Source organism: Callithrix jacchus, chromosome 8, assembly GCF_049354715.1.
Source record: "Callithrix jacchus isolate 240 chromosome 8, calJac240_pri, whole genome shotgun sequence".
In the NCBI taxonomy this organism is placed as follows: domain Eukaryota; kingdom Metazoa; phylum Chordata; class Mammalia; order Primates; family Cebidae; genus Callithrix; species Callithrix jacchus.
In genome coordinates, this window is record NC_133509.1 from 71,821,976 (window position 1) to 71,848,756 (window position 26,781).

General features: G+C 39.4%; 1 protein-coding gene across 3 annotated transcripts in view; it reads right to left on the minus strand.

Moving 5' to 3' along the window:
* The window catches only part of SLC25A21 (solute carrier family 25 member 21), a 539,864-nt gene extending 514,176 nt beyond the window's left edge, over positions 1–25,688 (minus strand). For 2 of the 3 annotated variants that reach the window (XM_054240624.2, XM_035260364.3), the window contains exons 1-2: positions 25,477–25,688; positions 25,174–25,345 (exon numbers count right to left, since the gene is read on the minus strand). In XM_054240624.2, the coding sequence (XP_054096599.1) occupies positions 25,174–25,345; positions 25,477–25,546 (242 nt within the window). In that variant the 5' untranslated portion in view covers positions 25,547–25,688. The remainder of the gene's footprint in view (positions 1–25,173; positions 25,346–25,476) is intronic. The other variant, XM_002753830.7, reaches the window with a different exon arrangement.
* Positions 25,689–26,781: the final 1,093 nt, after the last annotated feature.

Sequence of the window (26,781 nt, forward strand, 5' to 3'; positions counted from 1 at the left end):
CACAGGGGCTAGCATATAAAAAACACTCAAGAAATGTTTTCTAAAGGAATTTGTGGACGTTGGAGAGAGCTAACTTTAAAAATACTTTTGGAAAGCAGACTGTAAACAGAGTAACATAATAATAATGTCAGCATGTAAACGATTGAATAGCTGCTTAAAGTCCAGGTAAAAGCCCAGGTAGAAGGCATTTTAATGTGTCTATATGCATGCGTGTGTGTGTGTGTGTGTGTGTGTTCATGCGAGCATGTGTGCGTGCATGCATGTGTCTGTGTATAATTTGTTTATGAGGAACAAGTATGAAAGGGGAAGAAGGCATTTGACTGATTCCATCATTATTGTTAGGATGGATCAGATATTTGGGATTCTATGAAACATACTTAGTGTGCTTTCCCCAACATTTGGGGCAATGGAGCAGACAGGGCAAGTTTATTTTGTAAGTGGTTCAAAGTTTCTTTTTCCTGGTTTTCCTACCATAGCTTATATTTTGTCTGAGGAAAAGGCACAGTTTGGAGCCTATCAAAAGCAATTAAATTGTTGGAAACATCTAACACATTACAAAGTACAATTAATTAAATTTATCAATGTAGTTGCTATTTTCCTCGAATAAAATGGGAGTTTTAGAAAGTTAGATTCGGCAGTTGTTGACAAGAGTCAGAAAAGCATGCAATGCCTTGGTGCGAAGCTCGGGACAGGTCTTGACCAAGAAAAAAATACAGAAACTAATGAGAAAAGGAGAACCAGCTAATTACAGAATTGAGTAATAATGTCACTGTCAAATCTTGGGAAAAGGACTGACAGATTCTATTTAACCTATAAATCAGCAGTTGTCAATTAGGGGTCTTTTTACCACTGGGGTGAAATATGGAAGTGATTTATTTAAATTAAAGACAAGGTCTTTGTATTACTTATCTCAATTAATGATGATTAATAAAATTTGTTTCAAAAGATGTTATGCAATTTAATACCACAAAAGTTACTATGAATAATAAATAGAATAAATACACACATATAAATTTTCTTCTTTTTAAAAAATGAAGGTTTAGAGGAGGGGAGTGAACCAAATTATTTGATAGAGTGACTACTAGACTATTAGTTAAGAACCATCCCGTGGACCCACTATGGAATATTGTAAAGGAAGTCTCCAGAGGCAAAGTAATGACTTTATTTTGGGGGGTGACGGGAGGAAAGAAAACTTCATCAGGTGAAAAAGATCATGCTAATGATATCCAAGTTTGAGAACAAAACAAAATTCTACTGCCCCAAATCAGTAGTTAAGTGAAATATGATAAGGTTTCTCAAATGTAAACAGAAATACTGTTTATATTGTAAACATGGAAAGGAATTATAGTGAGCATATATGCATGTATTTATATAACATGTCACTCATATGTGAATAAGTTTTTTGCTTTGGGGATTTTTTTTTTTTTTTTTAGTGGAGATGGGGTTTTGCCATGTTCCCCATGCTGGTCTTGAATTCCTGAGCTCAAGCAATTAGCCCACCTTGGCCTCCCAAAGTGCTGGTATTACAGGCATCAGCCACCACACCCAGCCTGTTTTCTTTTTTAATGTTTGGAAGATTGTTAATAACTCATATGTTTTCCTTCTCCATTAATAACTAATACTGAGCACTCAGTAAATGCCAGTCAAAATTCTAAGCACTTTACATGCTTCAACCCATATGATCCTTCCAATAACCTATGAAGTAGATGGCATTATCTCTATTTTATGGGTGAGGCACAGAGATGTTAAGCTGGCTGCTGAAGGTAACACAGCTAGTAAATATTAGAGTTGGGATCTGATATCAGGCAGTAGGACATCAGAATCCCCACAAAACACTACCTCCTTATCTTAACCTCTATTCTCTATTTTTTTAAGAGATGGGGTCTCGCTATGTTGCCCAGGCTGGAGTTGAGCTCCTCGGCTGAAGCAATCCTCATGCCTTAGCTTCAGGAGTAGCTGGGACTCTATGCTTGTGTGCCCAGATTTACCTCTATTCTCTTTGTAGGGTAAAGGCAACTATTAAAATACACACACACACACACACGAGCTAAATAACTCTTTGGGAGACCACAGAAGAATTTAATAGACAAGAACAGAAAATTAAGATTATGTTGCTATGACCCCACTGAATAAGTCCCCTGTCATATGACTGCCACATGTGTGGGATTAACTCAGGTATCCCTGAGGGCATGTGTGGAAAGTAGAAAGATGGGCTGGAAAAAAAAAATACAACTAACACAGTGGCATTTTAGCTTGAGAAAACAAACCTACTTCCAAACTGTAAGCAACTCAACAATTAGATACTCTATACTTCTTATAACTATTACTGGAAAGCCAGGTGTTGGGAAAAAACAGGTCTCCATACACACACAGTGAAATTCAGGAACACAAATATCTAGGTTTGCAGAATCAATGGGACCTGGATTGACTCCTACTTAGAGTAACCGGGGCAAGAAAACTAGGGCCCTTTTTTATTTTTCTTTGCAGCTGTTAGGAATAAAATGGAATAGTACATCTTTAACAGCATTCAGTTCCTAGGGTAATGTCTCAATTTGGTAACAGACAAGCAGCAATGATTCTCCTTATCACCAATGACACTGGGCATGAAGGAAACAGCACCCACTCTTTCTGATTGCTTAGGAAATATCTTCTCTACCATCTTGATGAAAAGTTTAGAAGTTTTAAATTAATTAACATTAAAAATTGGAAAACAAAACACTTGACATTTATTCATTCATCTATTCATTCGACAAATGTTTATTAAGTACCTGTCCTTTGCCAGGTTCTCTTAGGCAATGGGGATACAGCAGAGTATCAAACAAACCAAGAGTTTCCCTCTTTTTTTTTAAGGGTGCTTCCCTGTCACCCAGGCTGGAGTGCAGTGGCACAAACGTGGCTCACTGCAGCCTTGATCTCTTGGGCTCAAGCAATCCTCTCACCTCAATGCCCCCACCCCTAAGTAGCTAGGACTACAGGTGCATGGAACCACGCCCATCCAACTTTTGTGTTTTTAGTAGAGATGGGTTTTCACCATGTTACCCAGACTGGTCTCTAATCCTGACCTCACGGGATCCACCTGCCTCAGCCTCCCAAAGTTCTGGGATTATAGGCCTGAGCCACCATATTCAGCCCAGACCAAGAGTTTTACCTTCATGAAGCTAATAGTCTGTTGATAAGAAGAGCATGTTTTAATATATAATAAATGACTTCATTATTTTACATTGTTTATTCAACAATTGGTATTATGCATTCATTCTTACATTTAATTAAACATGTCAATGCTACTTACAGATCAATAAAATTTAAAAACTAGAATATCTTCTTTTAATTTATTATGTGGTTGTTAGCTATGCAATGTTAATAAAATATATATGAAAAGTGTGACATGTCTCATGTTTATTCAAATGTAAGAATACACAGATTCATATAAGCTGTACAAAACATAAAAAAGTGTTGGCATCTGGCAGGGCGCAGTGGTTCACGCCTGTAATTCTAGCACTTTGGGAGGCTGAGGTGGGCAGATCACAAGGTCAGGAGTTCAAGACCAGCATGGCCAACATGGTGAAACCCTATCTCTACTAAAAATACAAAAATTAGCTGCGTGTGGTGGCAGGCACCCGTAGTCCCAGCTACTCAGGAGGCAAAGGCAGGAGAATCACTTGAACCCAGAAGGCGGAGGTTGCAGTTAGCCAAGATTGCGCCACTGCACTCAAGCCTGGTGACAGAGCAAGACTCCAACTAAAAAATATAACAACCTGTGTACATACTAATTATCAGCTCCCATTTTCTCCAACCTTAGTTCCTCCTTATTCCCAGCTCTTTGGTTTGTACTTGCCCATTGATTCTTCTCTGCTGTCTGACTGTTCACCATCCATCCATTTATTCATTGCACAAATATGTACTAGGAAACACTAGAGTGAGATCCTCTAGAACCCATTCACTTTTATCTCCCAGGACTAGAAGCTCTTGGAGGTTGAAAGAGACCCAAGACTCTTCCATTCTTTGGGAACTCTCAAAATATTATTATAAAAGATAAAGAAATGAGAGTTAACAGGGTTATTAAAATTTAGTTTAAGGGCTTACATTTCACACAGTAATTCTTTTAACAGACACAATTTCAATGACAAAGGCAATAACTTTATATCTGGCTGTATTTGAAAGAAATATCAAAAATTTAAATTTATAAAGTCCTCTATGAGGTCATTGGCTCACGCCTGTAATCCCAACATTTTGGGAGGCTGAGGCAGGTGGATCACAAGGTCAGGAGTTCAAGACCAGGCTGACCATGATGGTGAAATCCCGTCTCTACTAAAAATCCAAAAAAATTAGCCAGGCATGGTGGTAGATGACTGTAATCCCAGCTACTTGGGAGGCTGAGGCAGAGAACCGCTTGAACCTGGGAAGCAGAGGTTGCAGTGAGCTGAGATCGTGCCACTGCATTCCAGCCTGGGCAACAGAGCGAGACTCCATTAAAAAAAAAGCCCTCTGTGAAATGTGAGGACCTACTCAAATGGCCCTCCTGGCCTGGTCTGTCACTGATTCTGTCTTGGCTGCTGGCACCTTCCTATCTCATTGTCAAGGAGAAGCCACCACACTATCTCCACATTTGAGTATCTCTATCTCATTCTCCACCAGTTAGAGCTCTTAAAACCTCCAGGGAAGTTAGCCTCATAAGTACAGAGGACCCTATATTCAGGCTTACAAATCCTAACTGCCCCAGGGCTGAGAGCTGTTATTACACACTTATTTTGGTTTTAAAAAGGGAAGATTTTTGTGGCTTGTATATGAACTGCATAACATTGTTCTAGGGGAAAATGCATCCTGATCTGAAACTCACCTAAAACTACAGATTTTTGAAACATGATATATATGTTTAGGGCATTATATGAGACCACACTTTTTTTCTCATACATGGTAAATATATTTCCTTTTTTTTGAGATGGAGTCTCAAGTCTGTTGCCCAGGCTGGAGTGCAATGGCATGATGTCGGTTCACTGCAACCTTCCCCTCCTGGGTTCAGCAATTCTCCTACCTCAGCCTCCTGAGTAGCTGGGATTACAGTCATCTACCACCATGCCTGGCTGATTTTTGTATTTTTAGTAGAGACGGGGTTTCTCCATGTTAGACAGGCTAGTCTCGAACTCCTGATCTCAAGTGATCTGTCCACCTGGGCGTTCCAAAGTGCTGGGATTGCAGGCATAAGCCAACACTCCCAGCCCTTTTTTTCCTTATTCATTTTGTTTATATGTTTGTCCTACATATGGTAACTGTGAGTCTTTTTCCATTCAACTTGCCCACAAATGTGATTTTATAACACTGTCATATATTTCTAACTTATATAAATAATAGAAAGTAAAAGATGTCATTGAGTTAATAAAGTAAAAAATATTTCTGTGTGTAGCTACATATTGTGCATTTTATACTGATTGTATGTCAGTTATCTATTATAGAAAGCAAATCATACTATTTATGCTAAATAGTATGCTAATTAGTATGATTATCTAAATGATCATCTTCATTTAGATACACCATAGGTTAAAACACAGATGTTTTGTCTTAAGTGTTGTTCTGAGAAACCATGATTCCTACAAGAAACATTCTCTCTACCATCAGCAAAATAAGATGCTATGAAAGAGGTCAAAGTATTTGGCATCTAAATCAGAAGATTATTTTCTTTATCTCTGTCATATTTCTGTATGGTTAGACACGGATATATAAACAAAACAGGTCTCAGGGAAATTTAATTGCTTTGTGGCAAATGTATTGAATAAATATATATTTATTGAGTAGCTACTATATTCTAAGCACTGTAGTAGGCCTGGAGATACAAAATAAACATAATTTAGTCTCTTCCTTAGAGGGGCTCACCCTTCACAAGACTTAAAAAAAAAAGAAACAGATTCAACGAACTCTTTTAAACTAATCACAAAAACATCAAGGAAAATTAAAATAGATGTTCGTGAAAAGCCTCCTTGCAGAGTGAAATGAAATCCTACATATTATGTAAGCGCACCAATGGAAACATTGCCAGTATATAATGCTGGATGATGGCTATTTAAATATCTAAACTGAGTGAACAAATGATGGCTCACTATAGCCTCAACCTCCAGGGCTCAAGCAATTCTCCCCACTTTGGCCTCCCTAAATGCTGGTATTACAGGGTGAGCCACCCGTGCCCAGCCCAGATGATCCAATCTTTGACTATGGAAGATGTGAAGCCAACAAGAATCAAATAAACATCATTGTTACCACTGTTTTTTTTTTAACTTAGATGCCAGTGTCTCTGTTTTTCTCTTCTTCTTCCCTTCTTGCTTCTTTGAACTACTAATCTCCAGCTATTAGCTCAAAATTGAAGGTATACACCAATGCAGATGTCCATGAACACATCAAAGAAACAGAAAATGTATTATCACTTTCTTAATGCTTAATTGGGCAAAAACAATGAAACTATATTGCTCTGTAAAACAAGTTGCTTACCATTTTCATATCATACTCCCATTTCAATTTTAAAGAATATAAAGTAAATGTTTTCTAGGGAAACTAAAAACTGCTCTAAAAAAAATCACTAGGGCTGGGAACCGTGGCTCGCACCTGTAATTCTAGCACTTTGGGAAGCTGAAACCCTATCTCTACTAAAAATACAAAACTTAGCTAGACATGGTGGCAGCCGCCTGTAGTCCTAGCTACTCAGGAGGCAGAGGCAAGAGAATCGCTTGAACCAGGAGGTAGAGGCTGCAGTGAGCTGAGACAGCGCCACTGAGCTCCAGCCTGGCAGACTCAGAGTGACTCACATAGTGGAACTCAAAAAAATAAAAATGATTAATCACTAAATGGTCTTTAATATTCCTTATATTTAGTACATTATCTTCAATATTCATCCTCCTTAGAATGATCCTAAAATTCCTTAGCTATATACGTTTCTCATCGAGAGAGAAAAAAGTAATTTAATTCAGTAATCATTTAACTGAAAAATGTTTTTAAAGACATGGGAAAGTTATAGTGCCATCTTGTGGTTAAAAGTTTGCTTACAGAAGCAAGTACTTCTGGCATTTCCCATTAATAAACTAAATCCACAACATAGTATGTATTATACTTTTAAAAATTTCCTTACAAAAGGAGCAGGATTGAAGGGGAAAAATCCTGTTTAAAGCATATATTCAAGAAAAATATATTATTCATACATATATCCAAATTCTTAAAGGCCACTGAATTAAAACAAGAAATGGCATTTGAATCTCAGATACATAAATAAAAGCTATGCGTTTATCATTATAGCCCCTGCTCACAGATGTTTATAATTTTTTATTATTATAATACATACCCTAGCCCTAAGAACTTTGAAAAACACAATTATGGAATCTAGGAGTTTCAGGTAATCTCTAAGCTCTACAGCAATTATAGCATTTAAGCTAAGCTTATCAATGATTTCTATCTGATCCAGGACTCTAATACAAATTTTATAGCAAGAACCACTGTAAAGAAAATAAATATGATATAAATAAAAAGTTTCTTCCATCCTTCTTTCTAACTTATATACATAAGTTATTTTTCCATACATAGGTAAGAATAATTAAAAGAAAAATTAATTCCCAAAGTACAGTCTGTATTTTTCAAGTGTAGAATTCTCTATGATCTATGCAAGGCCAAGATGCTTTGCAATGGTGGAATCTAATCAGCAGTTCACTTCTAACTGTATCTGCAGAAAGCTTTTCCATTTAAAAAGAAACGAAAAAGCAAGTAACTCAAATTATAGGAAGACAGCGCCATCTATAGGTCTGCACAAGTACAGAATAGTAATCTTAGGTTGAGACATGAATGTCCACTGTGATAAACTAGCCAATCACATGTGCTGCCCTAGGGGGAAGCTCCAAAATAATGCTGCTCATTCTCAAATCTCTGGAAAGATTTTGCAGTTTACCCCAAAGTGCTCTAACCTACCTCTACAATCATTCCCCAAAAGGATAGTGATAATAACAGCAATAGAAGCCTCAAGCACTCAGAACAAAAACCAATGTTTTTCACAAATGTATTATTCTGATTTGGTATACTTGATGGTCGATAAATATTGGTAACTTTTCAAGAAATATGAGTACATTGGTAGGTTTTCTCTTTCTCTCTCTCTCTTTCTGCAAAATTCTTTTTGGCCATGATTCTATTTTAGGTGTCATCGAATTCTATTGAATTTCATTCGCCTTTCTCCAAAAAGGAGGTTATTTGTTCTCCCTACAGTGGTATATTCTAGTTCTTACAGACATTAAATTACATGCGACTTAAGATTCCCTCCTCTTTCAGACAGGCCCTTCCCATCCACTCTGGGGTTGCTCTCACTCTACTGCATCATACCAGTATCTTACTGGTTGTATACAAATTCAGTTAACAATACATGAGGGTGGAGGCTTGGCCCACTTCCTTATCAATTGCCTGTAGCATCTGGCAGAAAAAAAAGATGCCCCCATTAATGTTGACAGAGGCCCCTGCTGGTTAATATGGAGAGTTTCATACTTAAACTATGGCTGGCATTTAAAAATCTACAAAAACCAGAAATGGACTGTTATACAAGGGCAGATCCTGTTTGTTCATTACTACTCAAGTTCAAGAAACAGCTATGATATTTAACATAACCAGAGAGAAAAAGAAGACTTATGGGGGCAATACTTGTACGGGCTGCTTACCTGAATACTCTTTCTGCACACTAAGAGGCAAGGTGGAGTAATGGGTGACAGTTCAAGCTTTGAAAGCAAAGAGCAGCGTTTGAGTCTGTGTCTGTCATTAGCCTTCAACAAGTAATTTCTCTGAGCTTCACTTTTATCTTCAAGAAATTACAAACTGTCTCGTGTCTGGAATCCCAGTACTTTGGGAGGCCAAGGCAGGTGGATCACTTGAGGTCAGGAGTTCAAGACCAGCCTAACATGGTGAAACCCTGTCTCTACTAAAAATACAAAAATTAGCCAGGCAGGTTGGTGTGTGCCTGTAATCTCAGCTACTCTGGAGGCTGAGGCAAGAGAAACGCTTGAACCCAGCAGAAGGGGATTGCAGTGAGCCAAGATCACTTCACTGCACTCCAGCCAGGGAGACAGAGAGAGACTCCATCTCAAAAGAAAAAAAAAATTACAAATTAATATAGATTATTTAAGCAAAGTAAGATGCTTTGCACATAGTAAGCATTTAATAAATGTTAGCACTGAAAAGATAAGATTTATCTTACTTTTTAAAATCTTGTCATATTTATTAACTATGGTAGTTAGGGAAGACCTACCCAACCCAAACAAATATCCCAGGAAGTTCATTTGTGACTTCTAAAGATGACAAAGATAACAAATGAAAAGACTAAACTCAAAATAGATATGGTACAAACTATACAAAGAAGAGAAAATGATGTTTGTTTGAGGGTCTGATATTAGTTTCAAAATCTATCTCTGAAACATCTTCAAAAATCATTAGAGTCTACTTGACTCTCAATTTCATTTTATTTCAATTTTTTTAAGGTGGAGTCTCACTCTCTAACCCAGTCTGGGGTTCAGCGGCATGATCTCAGCTCACTGCAACCTCTGCCTCCAAGGTGCAAGCGATTCTCCCACCTTAGCCTCCCAGGTAGCTAGGACTACAGTTACCTGCCACCGGGCCCAGTTATTTGCATTTTATTTCTGCTGTATGCCTTTAAAATGTGAGCCTGCAGAGTGCAGAGAAGTCAGAAATACAGTTCTGGAAGTCACCTGCAAATAGACAACACTGAAGCCAAAGAGTGGATGGTTTCTATGGGAAGTTAGAATGTGTAAAACACAAGAAAAATAAATAAATAAAGGAAATTAAAAATAAATTTTCAAAAGAAGGTGTAAAGCAAATAACTTAGAACCACTTAAAATATCATTTTTTGAGGAAAGGGAAACTATAGATAATAGAAGACGAATCAAATAGGGGACAAAGGTGTAAGATGGTTGAGTAGGGTTTTATGGCTCCACTTAGAAGAACTGGAATAATGTATAGACAGTCACACTTCATATATGTTATCCAAGACAGAATGCTGATGTTCAACACAGAAGAGACAGAAAAAATCAAGAGTGGGGAAAGAATAAGAGAGGTAGCATCCCTGGTCAGAATTGGCTAGGAGCTGGGAGTGACTTACCAACATGAGGAAAGGGTAAGTGAGAGACTTTCAGCAGCCCACATCCCTACCACCAGATCATGCAATCCTAGCCACAGGAGAGCCTCTTGACCATCACAAGCCCTGAAACTGACATAGGAAGTGGATGGGAGACCAAGATACAGAGCTGCTCCAGGGAGGGGGCTCCCACACCATTTACAAGACCTAAGAAGCTACAGGAAGGTGCCATTTTCAAGGCTATCCTCTCGTAAACTGCACACTGTCCTATAGGCCAGCAACAGTAAGACTGAGACATTACATCTTAATCATATCAGGCCCAGTGCAGTGGTAAGGTACTTTGGCTTTAATTCTGAGTGCATGCAGTAGTGTAGTTTTTGTATGATTTCTTTGACTCTAAACTGCATTGGTGATATCTGTGTGGGTGGGGTGCAGTTATTAGTGTAGCACTTGCTTCCTAGCACTGGCTGCTGCAGCTCATGTCTTGCTTGCTTCTTAGCCCTGGCTGTGGGAACACTCCCATCTCACTCCTCATCCCAGCAGTGATAGCTTGAGCTTTTGCAATGTCTCAGTCTTGGTGCTGCTGGCCTGTAGAACAGTGTGCAGTTTATCAGAGGTTAGCTTTGAAAATGTCACCTTCCTGCAGCTTCTTAGGTCTTGTGGTGATGTTCTGCTGGAGACTAAGATGACAGTGGGTCAGACTATAGGCCCCAGTGATGACAGTGGTGGGTTGCATAACCCCATCTTTGTGCCCCAGGGTGATGTATGGTGCCACCTGTACTTGTGGATACCAGAGATCTGTTTTTGGGCCTCCAGGTGGCTTGCTCAGATGCTGGTAGTGGCAGCAGTGGACTGGGTCATAGAGTGTGTTCTGAATCACCTGGCAGCCAGCGTAGCATGGGCGATGGCAGAAGCAGTAGTGCGATGATTCTCTGGGTCTTGAGTGGTGTGTGTTCATGTTGGCAGTAGATGTGATGTGCTGGGTGGGTAAGTCTCCAGTCCTGCAAGTGGTGCTTGCAGGTAGGTCAGCAGAGGAGGTAGCCGTTGAGACCCTGTTCTCTTAAGGTCGGGGAAGTGAAGGAACAAAGCAAGGCTCAGAGGGCTGTGCTTAGGCCTTTCAGTGATGAGAGCAGGCACCATCTGTGGTGGGCAAGGTGATCCTTAGGCGTCAGGCTAAGTGCTTGTGTGAGTGACAGTAGCAGCCATGCTGAGGCCCCACTACTGGAGAGGGTGTGGATATCTTTGTGGCAACAGCCTGGGCCAGTGGGTAGGGAATGCATGTTCCTTTCATACCCCAGCCTGGGTTGTTTACTCCCCACCCTGGCAGTGGTAGCTGATGCTTAGCTTGTTCCTCAACACAGCTGTAGGAGCCCCCACCCAGCTCACAACCAAGTCCCACCAGCAACTCATATTCTTTTCACTTACATGCCAGTCCCCTGTCTTGGCGGCACTCGCTTCCTGGCACTGGCTGCTGCAGCTCATGTCTTGTTTGATTCTCAGCCCTGGCTGTGGGAATGCTCCCATCTCACTCCTCAGCCCAGCAGTGATAGCTTGAGCTTTTGTAACATCTCAGTGTTGGTGCTGCTGGCCTATAGGACAGTGTGTAGTTTATGAGAGGCTAGCTTTGAAAATGGCACCTTCCTGAAAATGGCTTCTTAGGTCTTGTAAATGGTGTGGGAGCCCCCTCCCTGGAGCAGCTCTGTTCCTTGGTCTTCCATCAACTTCCTATGTCAGTTTCAGGGCTTGGGACGGTCAAGGGGCTCTCCTGTGGCTAGGATTACATGATTATTTACAAGATTAACTCTCATCAGAGACTATAAATAACCAAACATTGACAAACTGGAAAACCTAGAGGAAACTGATAAATTCCTGTAAACATACAACCTACAAAGATTGGATCAGAAAAAGATAGAAAACATGAACAGACCAAAAACAAGTGGCAAGATTGAATCAATAATAAAAAGACTCCAAACAACAACAACAACGATACAGGACCTGATAAATTCACAGTCACATTCTGCAAAACATACAAAGAAAAACTAATATCAATTCTCCTGAAACTATTTCGAAAAACAGAATAAGAGGCAATTCTCCCTAACATTCTATGAGGCCAGTATCACCCTGATACCAAAACCAGAAAAGAATAGAAAAGAGAAAACTACAAGCCAGTGTTCCTAATGAACACAGATACAAAAATCCTTAACAAAATATAAGGAAACTGAAACCAACAGCACATCAAAAAGATAATACACCATTATCAATTAGGCTTTATTTCAGGGATGCAATAATAGTACAGCATATGCAAATCAATAAATGAGATACGTCACATCAACAGAATGAAGAACAAAAACCATATGATCATCTCATTAGATGCAGAAAGAGCATTTTATAAAATTCAACATACTTTCCTGATAAAAAAAGTCTTAATAACTAGGCATAGAAGGAACATATCTCAAAACAATAAAGGTGATGTATGATAAACTCATGGCTAATATCATACTGAAGGGCAAAAAGTTAAAAGCCTTTCCTCTCAGAACTAGAACACTGGTTCTGGATGTCCACTTTTACAACTCCCATCCAACATAGTACTAGAAGTCCTAACCAAAGCAATCAGCCAAGAGAAAGAAATAAAAGACATTCAGATTGGAAAAGAGCAAGACAAACTGTCCCTATTTTTTGATGATATAATCTTGTATCTAGAAAAACTTAAAGACTTCACCAAAAAACTGTTAGACTGGATAATGAATGCAGTAAAGTTTCAGGATATAAAACCAGCATACAAAAACCAGTAGCATTTTTATATACTAATAGTTATCTAGTCAAGAAAGAAAGCAAGAAGGTAATTCCATTTACAATAGTTATAATAAACATAAAACACCTAGAAGTAAATATAATTAAAGAGATAAAAGATCTCTGCAAGGAAACTAGAAAACACTGTAAAAGAAATTAAAGATGACCGGGCACGGTGGCTCATGCCTGTAATCCCAGCACTTTGGGAGGCCAAGGCACGCGGACCACAAGGTCAAGAGATCAAGACCATCCTGGCCATGGTGAAACCCCATCTCTACTAAAAATACAAAAATTAGCTGGGCATGGTGGCACACGCCTGTGGTCCCAGCTACTCAGCAGGCTGAGGTGGAAGAATCTCTTGAACCCAGGCGGAGGTTGCAGTGAGCCAAGATTGCGCTACTGCACTCCAGCCTGGCAACAGAGTAACACTCCATCTCGGAAAAAAAAAAAAAAAAAAGAAAGAAAAAAGAAATTAAAGATGACACAAACAAATGGAAAAAAATCCCATGCTCATGGATGAAAAGAATTAATATCAATAAAATGACAACAGTGCCCAAAGCAATCTACAGATTCAATGCCATCCCTATAAAAAATTTGGCTTCACAGAATAGAAAAAAAAAAATCTTAAAATTCATAGAGAATCAAAAAAGAGGCAAAATAGCCAAAGCAACCCTGAGCAAAAAGAACAAAGCTGAGGCATCACATTACCTGACTTCAAAATATAATATAAGGCTATAGTAACCAAAACAGCATGGTATTGGTATAAAAAGAGATATATAGACAAATGAAACAGAATAGAGAAACTAGGAATAAATCAACATATTTACAGCTAACTGATCTTTGACAAAGCTGACAAGAAGCTCTGGGTGGTGACAGAATGCCCTCTTCAAAATATGGTACAGGAAAATTGAATAACCACATGCAGAAGAATGAAACAAACCCTTTTCTTTCACAATATTAAAAAAAAAAACAACTCAAAATGGATTAAACACTTAAATGTAAGACCCAAAACTATAAAAATACTAGAAGAAAACCTAGATAAAACTTTCCTGGAAATTGGTTTAGGCAAGGAATTTATGATTAATACCTCAAAAGCACAGGAAACAAAAACAAAAATAGACAAACAGGTCTTAAATTAAAAAGTTTCTACATAGCAAAAGAAATAATCAACAGTGAAGAGACAATATATTAAATGAGAGAAGATATTTGCAAACTATTCATCCAACAGGGGACTAATATCCAAAATATATAAGAAACTCAAACAACTCAAGAGGACAAAGATAAATAGTACCATTAAAGAGTAGGCGAAGTACACGAATAGACATTTCTTAAAAGAAGACACACAAACACATATACGAGAAAATAGTCAGCATCAGTAATCATCAGAGGAATGCAAATCAAAACCACAGTGAGATATCATCTCATCCCAGTCAGAATGGCTATTATTGAAAGGACAAAAATAACAAATATTGGTGAGGGTAACAGAGCAAAAAGAAACTTACACTCTGTTGATGGGAATGTAAACTAGTGCAGTCACTATGGAAAACATACAGAGATTTCACAAAAAAACTAACCACTTGATCCAGCAATTCCACTACTGGGCATCTACCCAAAGGAAATGAAATCCACATATTAAAGTGACATCTGCACTTACATGTTTATTGCAGCACTATTCACTATAGCAAACACATGGAATCAACCAAAGTGCCCATGAACAGGTGATTGGATAAAGAAAATGTGGCATTTATAGACAAGGAAATACTGTTTGGCCACTAAAAATACTAAAATCATGTCATTTGCAGCAACATGGATGAAACTGGAGGTCATTATCTTAAGAGAAATAAGCCATGCACAAAAAGACAAATATTACATGTTCTCACTTACATGCGGGAGCTAAAAAATTTGAACGCGTGGAAGTAGAGTAGAAAAACAGACAACAGAGGCTGAGAAAGGTGAACAAGTCAGGAAAGGAAGAATGAAGAGAAGTAGGTTAAAGAGTACAAACATACAGTAAGATAGAAGAAATAAATTCAGACAGGGCGCAGTGGCTCACACCTGTAACCCTAGCACTTTGGGAGGCTGAGGTGGGCAGATTACTTGAGGTCAGGAGTGTGAGACCAGCCTGGCCAACATGGTGAAACCCTGTCTCTACTAAAAATACAAAAAGTAGCTGAGCATGGTAGTATATGCCTGCAATCCCAGCTACTCGGGAGGCTGAGGCAGGGGAATCACTTGAACCCAGGAAGCAGAGGTTACAGTAAGTGAAGATCATGCCACTGCACTGCAGTCTGGACGAAAGAGTGAGATGTCATCTTAAAAAAAAAAGAAAGGAGGAGGAAAAGTAGGAGGAAGAAGAAGGAGAAGGAGAAGAAGGAAGAAGAAAGAGGAAAATAAAGAGGAGGAGGAGGAGGAGGAGGAAAAGCGGGAGGAGGAGAAATAATGCCTGGAAGCAGAGTTGGATGACTATACTTAAAATGTATTATATTTAAGTATTAGACACCCTGAGTTTATCACAATGCCTTATATACATGTAAAAATTTTTCTCATGTATTCCATACATTTGCACAAATGTAAAAAGAGTGACCAGATAAAAAGAAGAGGGTAAAAATCAATCACAGAGACAATTTAAAGAGAAAAAAACTGATGAGCGATGTAAAATTCCACAAATATTAGATAAAATTAGGAATGAAAAATGGCAGTTAGCAGTTTTGGCATAAAGGTAAACATGGATATGCCAATTATAGCAGGTTAAAGACTGAGTGAGGAACTTTTCAGAAAGATTGACTATGAAAGGAGGAACACAGGACCATAGCTTGAGATATGGGCAGTACATTTGAGAAACACAATATGAGAAAAATACAATTGAATGCCTGTTGTGGGTTGGTTCCTGAAAAAGATATGCTGAAGTTTTAATTCCTGTGAATGTGACTTAATTTGGAAATAGGATCTTTGAGGATGTAATCAAGTTAAATATGATCATATTAGATTACAGTGAACACTAATCCAATTACTAGTGTCCTTATAAGAAGAGGGACACAAAGATAAGGACAGACAGGGAGAGAACATCAAGTGACGAGGGAATTATAGATTGGAGTAATGTGTCCATAAACCAAGGAATACCAAGCACTGCTGGCAACTGCCAGAAGTGAGGAGAGAGGCATGGGTCAGATTCTCCCTCACTGCCTCTAGAAGGAGCCAACCCTGCCAACACCTTAATTTCAGACATCCAGCCTCCAGAACAGAATAGGTGAAAGAAGAAATTTCTGTTGTTTAAGCTGCCCAGTTTTTGGTGCATTTTTCTGGTAACCCTAGCAAATTTATACAAGGCCTACAGATAACAATGAAAAAATGCCAACCTGATAGAATATTTACAATGTGTATAAATCATGATAACAGCTAAGTGTCAAAAGAATTGATTCAAACATAACAAAGATATTAATCACTTAGAAAATAACTATATGCCAATTTAGATACAATAGCAATGTGAGAATTAAAGCAAAATGAAAAGTAAATTGGTAAGAAAAATCAATACAAATCTAGTACAACTGTAAAAATCCTTTACCTTTAACCTGCTTCCTTTCATTCATTGCCATTTTAAAGATACCACCAAGGAAGGGTGAGCTGGGAGGAGTGGGGAGGATGAAGAAAAGTGAGTTAAGGTGTATGAACCTACAGGAAGATGGAACAAATTCAATGTTTGATAGCAGAGTAGAGTGACAATACTTTAAAATGTATAAATCACTTATACAGTACTGTTGCAAGTATTATCTAATGACTAGAATCCCTGAATAATTTTCTCTCTTTAGAGTAGGAGCCTAAGAATATTCTATGGCTTACACTTTTCATATTTATTTGTTAATATGGTCAATGAACATTTCTGAGCCCCCTATTTGCTAGACTCTGATACACCTGGTTCTGAATACCCTAAGATGTTGTAGTCAAGGCTAGGGGCAAAGGAGAGGTGAGGAAGGGTTGGTTTAACAACATGTTTTTAAAACATTGTGTAAAAGTTGTTTTAAGTTTTATGTCTGTTGAATCACAAAGCCACATATTAAGGATATTTACACTTTTAAAACATCTTTCAGAAAGGTAGCATTAAAATAAGAAATCCTTTGAAATGTAGTTATGCAATTCATATTTTATTTGTTCTTAAATTCTGATTTTTGAGAACTAGATTTTCTTAAAGAGAGACAAGACTATATTTTACTTAAAATACATCCCTTAAAGGTATTTTATAATTAATTTAAGCAATAGAGTTGCTTCCTCCTATGTGGTTGAAATAATGGGTTTTTTTCCTCCCTAATTACCCAGATAATGGGTTCCAGCCACCCTTTGATGTGTCATAAAGGCTCACCTGTTTCAGTACAACCTGCTATTTATTATCAAACAATTACAGTTTCCCAAATCCTGAATTTCCAAAGGTGCCATTTATCCAAATCACATGTGCATCCCCTTTGCACCATTTTGAAAAAGAATTTTCCTTCATCAAAATTTTAACCTTGATTACCCCCTGGTGTATCAGCCCTTTTATTACCTAGTTCAAATTAAAATCCAAAGGACTTCTAGTATACATACTATTAAGGCATTTACTTTAACTGTATCTTAACTATTATATTAGAGTAAGAAAACAGAGCAATCTTATGAAAATGAAGATATATAAGAAATTCGAAATCATCCTATATCTTTTTATTAGTCTTTTTAGGTTAAAATCCTTGGACTCACTCCCTATTAAAATAAGGCAGAATTTGCATATACTCTCAAATCATCTCCCAAAAGCCTATTCATGAATCCGAGCTTTCTCTCTCTCAAAAAAGTCTTTCATTTCGCTCTTATTTGACTCTTTGAAGGTGATTAATGAGATAACACTACACAAAGTATTTGAATTATGTTTAGTGCAAAACTGGAAATCTTGTTTCCAGAACACTTTGAACTAAATCAGTTAATTTAAATCAAAGCAATGAATTTCAAGATGCACAAGTGAAAACACAGTAAATGATGGAGATGTGCTTATAAGATACCAGGGACTGGTCGGGTGTTGGTGGCTCACGCCTGTAATCCCAGTACTTTGGGAGGCCGAGGCTGGCGGATCATTTGAGGTCAGGTGTTTGAGACCAACCTGGCCAACATGACAAAACCTCGTCTCTACTTACTAAAAATACAAAAATTAGCTGGGCATGGTGGTTGGTGCCTGTAATCCTAGCTACTCAGAAGGCTAAGGCAAAAGAATCGCTTGAACCTGGGAGGCGGAGGTTGTAGTGAGCCAAGATCATGCCACTATACTCCAGCCTGGGTGACAAAGCAAGACTCTGTCTCAAAAAAAAAAAAGATACCAGGGACTAAGGTAAGGCTGGAAAGGATGGGTAAGATAAGGCTGGAAACAGCAACCTGGAAATGTTAGAAAATCAATCAGTCTTGCCAGCACAGTGATCTCATGTACATGATACATAGAAGGAAATAATGATATAAGAGGCATTTAGAGGGAATCTTGCAGACTTTAAAGAATATGAGTAAAACATTCTGGGAGACAGGAGGAGGGTCCTAGAGTTGCCACTTTTGAAGGAGATTCAGTGTGAACAAGGCCTACGAATGACCTTGGGAGGAAGCCTGACAGATTCTAGCAAGAGCAGGACCACTCAGCGGGCTAACAGGACATTGTCACAGACCCTGGGAGGTTGTGAGGTTGGATACAAAATCCCTGCAAGAGTCTAGGGAGAATGATCATCTGAGTGGGCCTGATCCTATATGACATGGGAAATAAGAACAACCCCATGGTCTTTGGGAACACACGGAAGGGCCCAAACTGATCATTAGGAAGAATGGGAAGGTCTGATATGGACCCATGCTCCTAGCTCCAAGTTAAAGCTGACCAAATACATGATAGAGGGTCCTCCCAGAGCCCTGCTGATGTGCAGACAGAGTAATGATGTCACATGCTGAAGCTGCTGAGGCCAGAGATCTTGTGAGCCCTAACATGTTTAGGGGAATTCTGTCAATACATTTGGTGTCTTTGAGAGAAACAGAGAAAGGTGTACTCCAAGTGGACACATGTCTGTTCTAGGATGCACAAATCATGGAGCAGAGAATGTGCTAGATTTCAGCTCCTACTTGCTGTCACGTCCAGAGTCCTTTTTCAGATCACAATGTGTCCAACTGCATGTAGGGGCCCTGCATGGATGGAGAACTAAAATAACTAAATTTTATTTTGGCTAAAGGTTGTTTGCCTAGACAGATTAAATGATTTGGAGTGAGCAAGATACTACTTAGTGGAAAGTCTGTACAGAATGTATTTGTAGGTAAAAGAGTTATTTTAAGGAATGTAAACTAATAAGTTAGAGATTATAAGAGTAGACTCTATTTCATCTTTCCAACTCCTGTAGAAATGGCTGCATGTATGTGCAACCATGGCATGTTCATTATTCCCCTGTGCATCAGTTTCTTCGTCTGTAAGTATGAATTACAGTAGTGCTTGCCTTGTGTGTTGTGGTAACAATTAAAAATGTTAACACATGGCGGGGCTTGGTGGCTCACGCCTGTAATTCCAGCACTTTGGGAAGCTGAGGCGGGTGGATCAAGACCATCTTGGCCAACATGGTGAAAGCTCGTCTCTATTAAAAATACAAAAAAATTAGCTGGATTTGTTGGTGCGTGCCTGTAGTCCCAGCTACTGGGGAGGCCAACGCAGGAGAATCACTTGAAGCCAGGAGGCAGAGGTTGCAGTGAGCCAAGATCACACCACTGCACTCTAGCCTGGTAACAGAGCAAGACTCTGTCTCAAAAAAAAAAAAAAAATGATAACACAGGTAAAGCTTAGAACCAGATCTGGCATTTAGTATTTACTCAACAAATAGTAGCTAGTTTTATTATTTGCCTCATTCATATGTTAATGAGAATGTTAAAGCTGGATGGACTGTAGAGTCCATCTGGGAAGTATTTATGCAGAAAATCATTTTCAATCTGGGCCTTGGAAAATGAATGGAATTTCAAAAGGTAGAAATATATCTTCTTGATGAAGCTAGGAAAGTTTTTTTTAGGTATTGTGAAGCCATTAGGCAAACAATTAGTGAGAAGAATATTTATTTGGCACAATAACTCACCAGTTACCTCTAATCCTGCTATATATTTTAATGAGGATTGAAAGGCTCTAGCCTTTCAGTTAAGAAAACCTAACGAATCAAATTGTTCCCTTAATTTCTAAACAAATAAAATATTAACTTAAAAAAAGTGGGGGGGGGAGACATTTAGGGAATCAGGAATAAAGATATAAAGTACAGGTAACAGTCAAGAATGGTCAGCAGACCTGTTCAGCAGAAACTGAATAGAATATGTAGTAGAGGGGAGAAAAATATGCCTGAAAGCTAAATTGAGGGCATAAAATAGGGAGTATGAAATGCATTCTTCTGTCTGGGTCAGCAACGAAAACCAAGAAAGATTTCACTTGCAGTCCTCTGCAATTTGGCTTTGACCTTCTCCCACTATAGAATCTCTTTTTCTCAAAGGCCTTCTAACACAGTGCTTCTAAACTTTTAAGTAAAAACCAATGACTTGGGACCCTCCCAAAATGCAGGTTCTCATATGGTAGTGAAACTGCCATTGCAAAATTTTAACTGAGACAGTGAAAGAAATCTTACCTAACCAATTCCATCTTGCTGCTAACTTCCAAGCTGTCCTTGTTCATTCTCGGGCATAGGCCAAACTAACTTTGAGAAGAACTTCATTTGTAGTTTACAGTTTAAAGAAAGATAACAATCCTTTCCCAAGACAGAACCCCTTCTTGCCAGGAGACTAGACTGCCTTTGTGGGAGTAACAAATTAACCAAAAGATTAGAAAGTATGGTTTAGGAGTCACGCAGCTGAAGGCTATAAGATTCTGACCCTTCCCAAGTTGCTCCTGGAGATAACATCACTATTGTAAACCCTAAAATCAGTGCTTGAGATATTTTGCAGACCCCGTACTTGATGGATCAGCTGGCACCACCCAGATCTAACTGGCTCATTTAATCTTGTGCGCTCCCCCACCCCCCACCCAGGAACTGACTCAGTGTAAGGCAGCATAGACTCCCTATGATTTTTATCTCTGACCTGACTAATCAGCACTCCTGACTCTCTGGCTGCATCCCTCACCCCACAATGTGTGGGGAGACTGATTTGAGTATTAATAAAACTCCGGTCTCCCACACAGCTGGCTCTGAGTGAATTAATCTTTCTCTATTGCAATTCTCCCGTCTTGATAAATCGGTTCTGTCTAGGCAGCAGGCAAGACAAACCCACCAGGCAGTTATAGTAGGTCTGGGGTGAGGCCTGGGATCCTAAATTTTCAACAAACTGACAGATGCTACCATACTCCTTCCTGCAGCTCATCCATGGACCACATTTTCAGTAGCAAGAGTCTGATCCAGTAACCTCTTCTCATTGTCATCTTTAACCCCTCTGCAATGCTAGTCCTTGTTGATCTTCCTGAAGTTCTCATCACTGGTTTCTCTGACTCTCTCATCATTGGCTTCTGTGATTCTCTCACCTGAATCTTTAAATCTACATTTAAAGACCAGTCTTTACATGTATGTATCAGTTTCTTCTGACATGTAGTGTATTATCCAGGCAACTGTCAGTGCATCAATGTCTTTAGTCTTTTAAATGAAAATATTACAAATCATGTTCTTATAAAAGAAAAGCCTATATCATTATAGAAAATACCTATTGTTCATTTCATGATGTATCTAGTTTTTCTGGAAAATAATCTCCCCTGAGGTCCCTATCTCACCTGCCCCACCAATCTGCACAGGGGATTAGCTGCAGTTGATTGGTACAGAGGTGGGCCCCTACTAATGTTCAGTTATTTTTAGGTTTTCCCCAGGATTTTCGACTAGAAATGAAAAAAAAAGAAAAGGAAGTTAGTTTCTCCCTCCCTCCAAGAAAAGGAAGTCAAGAGCATATATACATAGAAGCTGTTGGGGACCACATTCTGCTACACAGACTAAAGAACAAAAAAACAGCAGACAATTGTGAGAATGAGGAGGACACCAGGAAGCACAGGGAAATAGATTCACAGTGTGGCACCCTGACGACCTCGTATATCTCCACATGGACCAGGTAGGCAAGGTTAGACCATAGTCTGGACTGAGTCTTGGCAGAATGCCCTGTGATTTCTCCAAGTGAAAGGGTAGATAAGCAGCTTGGAGAGGAGCTGCTATCTTGTGGAAGTCTGCCACAAGGCTTCTTTTCATCCTTCTCCCTAGTTTCAGTTGAGTGTAAGACTTTCCACCTTACCCCTTTTTAAGTTACAGCTGCAGACCTCAACATAAGTCTCTAAAACTGCATGGCTGTGGTTTAGAGGTGGATCCTTAACAGCAGAGTGACCCACTCATCCCACCTATCCTCTGGCCTCTTCTGTTCAGTGCTGACTGGTACTATTGGCACAGGGAGCTGGCACCATGATGACTTGTTTTTCCTATCTAACTAATAAGCTAACTGACTGCATTTGGGCATGCTTACTCCTTACCAGGTAAGTAACTGGGGAAGTCTTGCAAGCCATCCTGACAGGTATAGTAGTGATACTTGTGGCCCTATTATTAGCTGCCTCCCTGCTGCCTTAGGAACACTTGACTACTTGACAAAGAGAAGAGACGGAGAGAGTTCATCTCCTGAGTTATCCTCAGCAGTCCAACCCCTGATTCCAGTACCTTCCAGGAATGCATCTCAGACCTTGAATTCCACTAGATACCCTTGTATCTCTCCAATAAACCTCCCAGAGTTTCTTTTTCCCCTAAGAAAGCCAAGAATGTATCTTTGACCTTTACAAGCAAAAGGTCATATCACCAAGAATGTATCTTTGACCTTTACAAACAAAAGGTCATATCACACACACACACACACACACACACACACACACACACAGTAGTATTGTATTCAATGACAATATCAGTGATCAGAACGCCAGTGCCAGAGATTCAAATGCATTTCCTGTTTTTATTAAGATTCTACCTCTCTTGTATATTGATTTTTGTCTGGCCTTGACCAGTACATATAATATGGTTAGCCCACATTTATTACAATGCAGCAAAGATAACGTTTTATGAAAATGCTTTTGGCCAAGTACAAGAAAATATAACTCTTTTTTACTATTATGAAAGTATAAATAACTCTAATCATTTATCAATAACTCCACAGTTATTGATGGAGTTAGGACTGAGGAGGACACTAGGAAGCACAGGCAATCAACTGTGCTGCCATTTTTAAATTATCCTATAAACGTCCTAATTTTATTTATATTAGTTACAATTATAAGAATAGATGATGGAATCACACATATTTATGCCAAGTACTTATCACTCAACAAAACAGCACAAGTAGGATTACAGTTTGACCTACTCTTTTTTTTTTTGAGATAGATTCTCACTCTGTCACCTAGGCTTTCCGCAATCTCTGCCTCCCAGGTTCAAGTGATTCCCCTGCCTCAGCCTCCCAAGTAGGTGGGATTACAGGCACATGCCACCACACCCAACTAATTTTTGTGTTTTTCATAGAAACAGGGTTTCATCATGATGGCCAGGATGGTCTCAATCTCTTGACCTCATGATCCGACCACTTCAGCCTCCCAAAGTACTGGGATTATAGGCATGAACCACCACACCCAGCTGAGTTTGATCTACTTTTAACATTCTTTTGAGTTTAGCTGTGCCTAATACATAGTATGATCACATAAATCACTATACAAATGCTTATGAATCATTGGTCTTAGCTTAGGATGTTCATCAATTGGACTCACTTTCTCTTTGGACTAGCTGAGTTTTCCTTGATCAGGGTCCTGTACTACAAATCAACGAGTCAGGTACAGAAGACAGAACCTTAGGCATTGTGGAATTTGACCAAAAATGGTAAATAACTTGGTGCAAATTCATCACCACAATTGGAAAACTAAAAGAGCAAGCAATGGGGCCACTGCCATTATAATAATGGATGGGCTGCATAGTTGGCTCTCGCTTGTAGTCCCACCACTTTGGAAGGTCAAGGGGGTCAGATTGCTTGAACCCAGCTGGGCAACATACTGAAACCCTGTCACTAAAAAAAAAAATCCCCTTCCCCACCTCCAAAAAAAAAATTAGCCCGGCATGGTGGTGGGCGCCTGTAATCCCAGCTACTCGGGAGGCTGCAATGGGAGGAATGCTTGAGCCCAGGAGGTCAAGACCAGACTGGGCAACATAGCGAAAGCCCATCTCCACAAAAAAATTTTTAAAATGGCTGGCATGGTGACGTACACCTGTAATTCCAGCTACTCAGGAGGCTGAGGTGGGAGGATCGCTTGAAACCGGGAGGCAGAGGGTGCAGTGAGTTGAAATCACACCACTGCACTCCAGCCCTAGTGCCTTCCAGCCTGGGCAACAGAGCGAGACTCCATCTCAAAAACATAAAAAGAAAAAGAGAGAAAGAGAAAAAGAGAGAGAGAAAGAAAGAACAAAAGAACTAACATTTTACAATTACCTGTAAGAAATGCATGCTTCTAATGTGATATTGATGAAATATCATCTTTAAGAAAGTGTCCAGATTGTAAGTGACACATGTGGCTGCTTATGGTACTCCTGAGATGCAACTAGGTCATGACATAGTGATAATCAGTCATAATTTGCAGGAGTCCCTTACAAAAAGTCCAGATTTGTTTGAAAATACAGTAACTTTTACTAGTCAAAGTTAAACATTTGAACATCTTCTAGTTATTGCCTTAACATGATTTATTAGTTACCATAATATAATTTATTAAAAGAATTGCTACATTTATAAAATGTTTTCTGGTGATGAGCCAATTATTGCAATTATTTTGATTACATATTTATAATAAAAATGCATGATTGTAAGATTAAATTTTAAACCAAATCATAATTTATATTTTAAAATAGCTTTAAAATACTTGCACATAACACAGCTCATGGTAACTTTCTCCCGCTCGCTACATTTAAAAGTATTTGCAAGATAAATTATAACATTATTTCTTAACGGGTTGTTTTTCCCCCACAGCATAACTCTGTAAATTAATGCGAGCCCATTATATCAAGGTGTTTATGTGTATTAACATATACATTTAATTTTAATATGCTTATTTAAGGCACGAATATCCCCAAGCAAGCACAGTATGCAATAATAAGTCCTATGGAGTCCTGATGTAAGCACTTTGATGAGGAAGGCAGGATTTATTTAAGATTTGAGAGAGCTTGAAGAAAGACGCTACAATTGATAAAACTAAGACTGAACTGGAACGTTTTCAAGTAAAATAGCCAGCAAGGCAAAAAGATTACCTCAAAGTCGCTGTCCTTGGAGTTGTCCTACTTGCTTTACAGGCCAGGAACACAGAATGCCGGGAACCCGAGAGCGGCGGGCGCCGACGCTGCGGCAACTTAACTTGGAGCACCGGGTACTCGCAGTCCGCTCCCGGCCTCCTTTGCTCTCGCGCCTCCACAGGCTCAAGCACTGCTCCGGGGGCGCGGAATTTTGAGGAAGAGGACAAAACTTCAATAGGAAGACCTGTCTGGGAAACTTTTTCAGGACAAACGGTGGGGAAAGCTGCTAGCCTCCGGCGGGGCAGGGCGGGGTGTCCTTACCTGCAGAACCACCGGCCACGATCTGCCGAGAAGCCTCGCGCACTAAGCCTACTTCAGGCTTCGCGGACATCTTCGCCGGCAGGGGGACGAGGGAGTGGATTGAGATGCGTGGGCGAATTCGCCGCCTGCACAGCCTGCTGATCCACAGAGCCCGGGCTGGGCTGGTCCTCTGGCGGGTTGGCTCCCTGTGGGGCAGCAATCCGGCAACTGCCGGAAGGCGAGGGTCCGAGGCGCAGATTCGTCGCGCGATCTCCTGCGAGTCGGAACCTGTCCGCAGCGCTTCTTGAAGGGGTGCCCTCGGCTCGGAAAAGGTCCCTGGAAAGAAGACTCGCAGATGGGGTTGGGTTGGCTCACCACTGGCGCCCACGCCCGTCTCTATCAGAAGCCTCCGGCAGAGTTTGTCAACTGGACGCGCTGTCTCTGATAACTCAAGGGAAGTGACCCAGGCCTGGAGCGCCAAGTGCAAGGCTAGGACGACCCTTGCACCTCCTGGCAAGCCAGAGCACAGTGAGATTCGAAAGAAAGGACAAGTGAATAAATTTCTCAGTTGTCCTGTAATTGTGGTCTGTAGCAACCACGTCAAAGCAAGTCTAATTTACACTTACCTTTCAAAAGAGGTAAGTAAGGTAGTACTTTACCAAAAATGGTTTTGATTGAAGGTAAAATGATACCTCATCAACCTGAGTTTTATTTACCTAAGGACCAAAAGAAGAAAAAGCCTGGTTACAAATAGTTTTTTCTAGTCAGTGGTTCTTAACAGTGGTTTTAGTACCTATAGCATCAGCATAATTTGTGTATTTGTTAGGAAGTCAAATTCATGTGTCCTACCCTCACCTAAACTCAATCAGAATCTCTGGCATAGGGCGCAGAAACAAGTTCTCTGTTGGTTATGAACGTTAAAGGTTGTGAACCACTGACTTAAACAATTGAGGAACATTAAAAAACTTAGTATATTCTCTCTATTAAAGGCTTGATTATTCATACTAGCTGCTTAGGATAGTTAGCAAAACAAAACTACTAATTTATACTTTTTAAAGAAACTACAAGTTGCCTATGCTATGTAGGAAAGATAAAAGATTGTGAAATTTTTCAAAAATAGCTGCCACACCCCTAACAGACAGGAGATGATAACAGTAAAAGGGAGAACTGGGAGGTTTTGGAAGCCCTATTGTAATATTTCTTAAAACACATTATTTAATACTAAATATATTTAGTGTGGGCCATATAAAAATTGCCATTTTGGGGGGGTCAAGAACCGTTGAATATCAGCAATTTAGTATGTTCAATTTATTTGATTTCTAATCA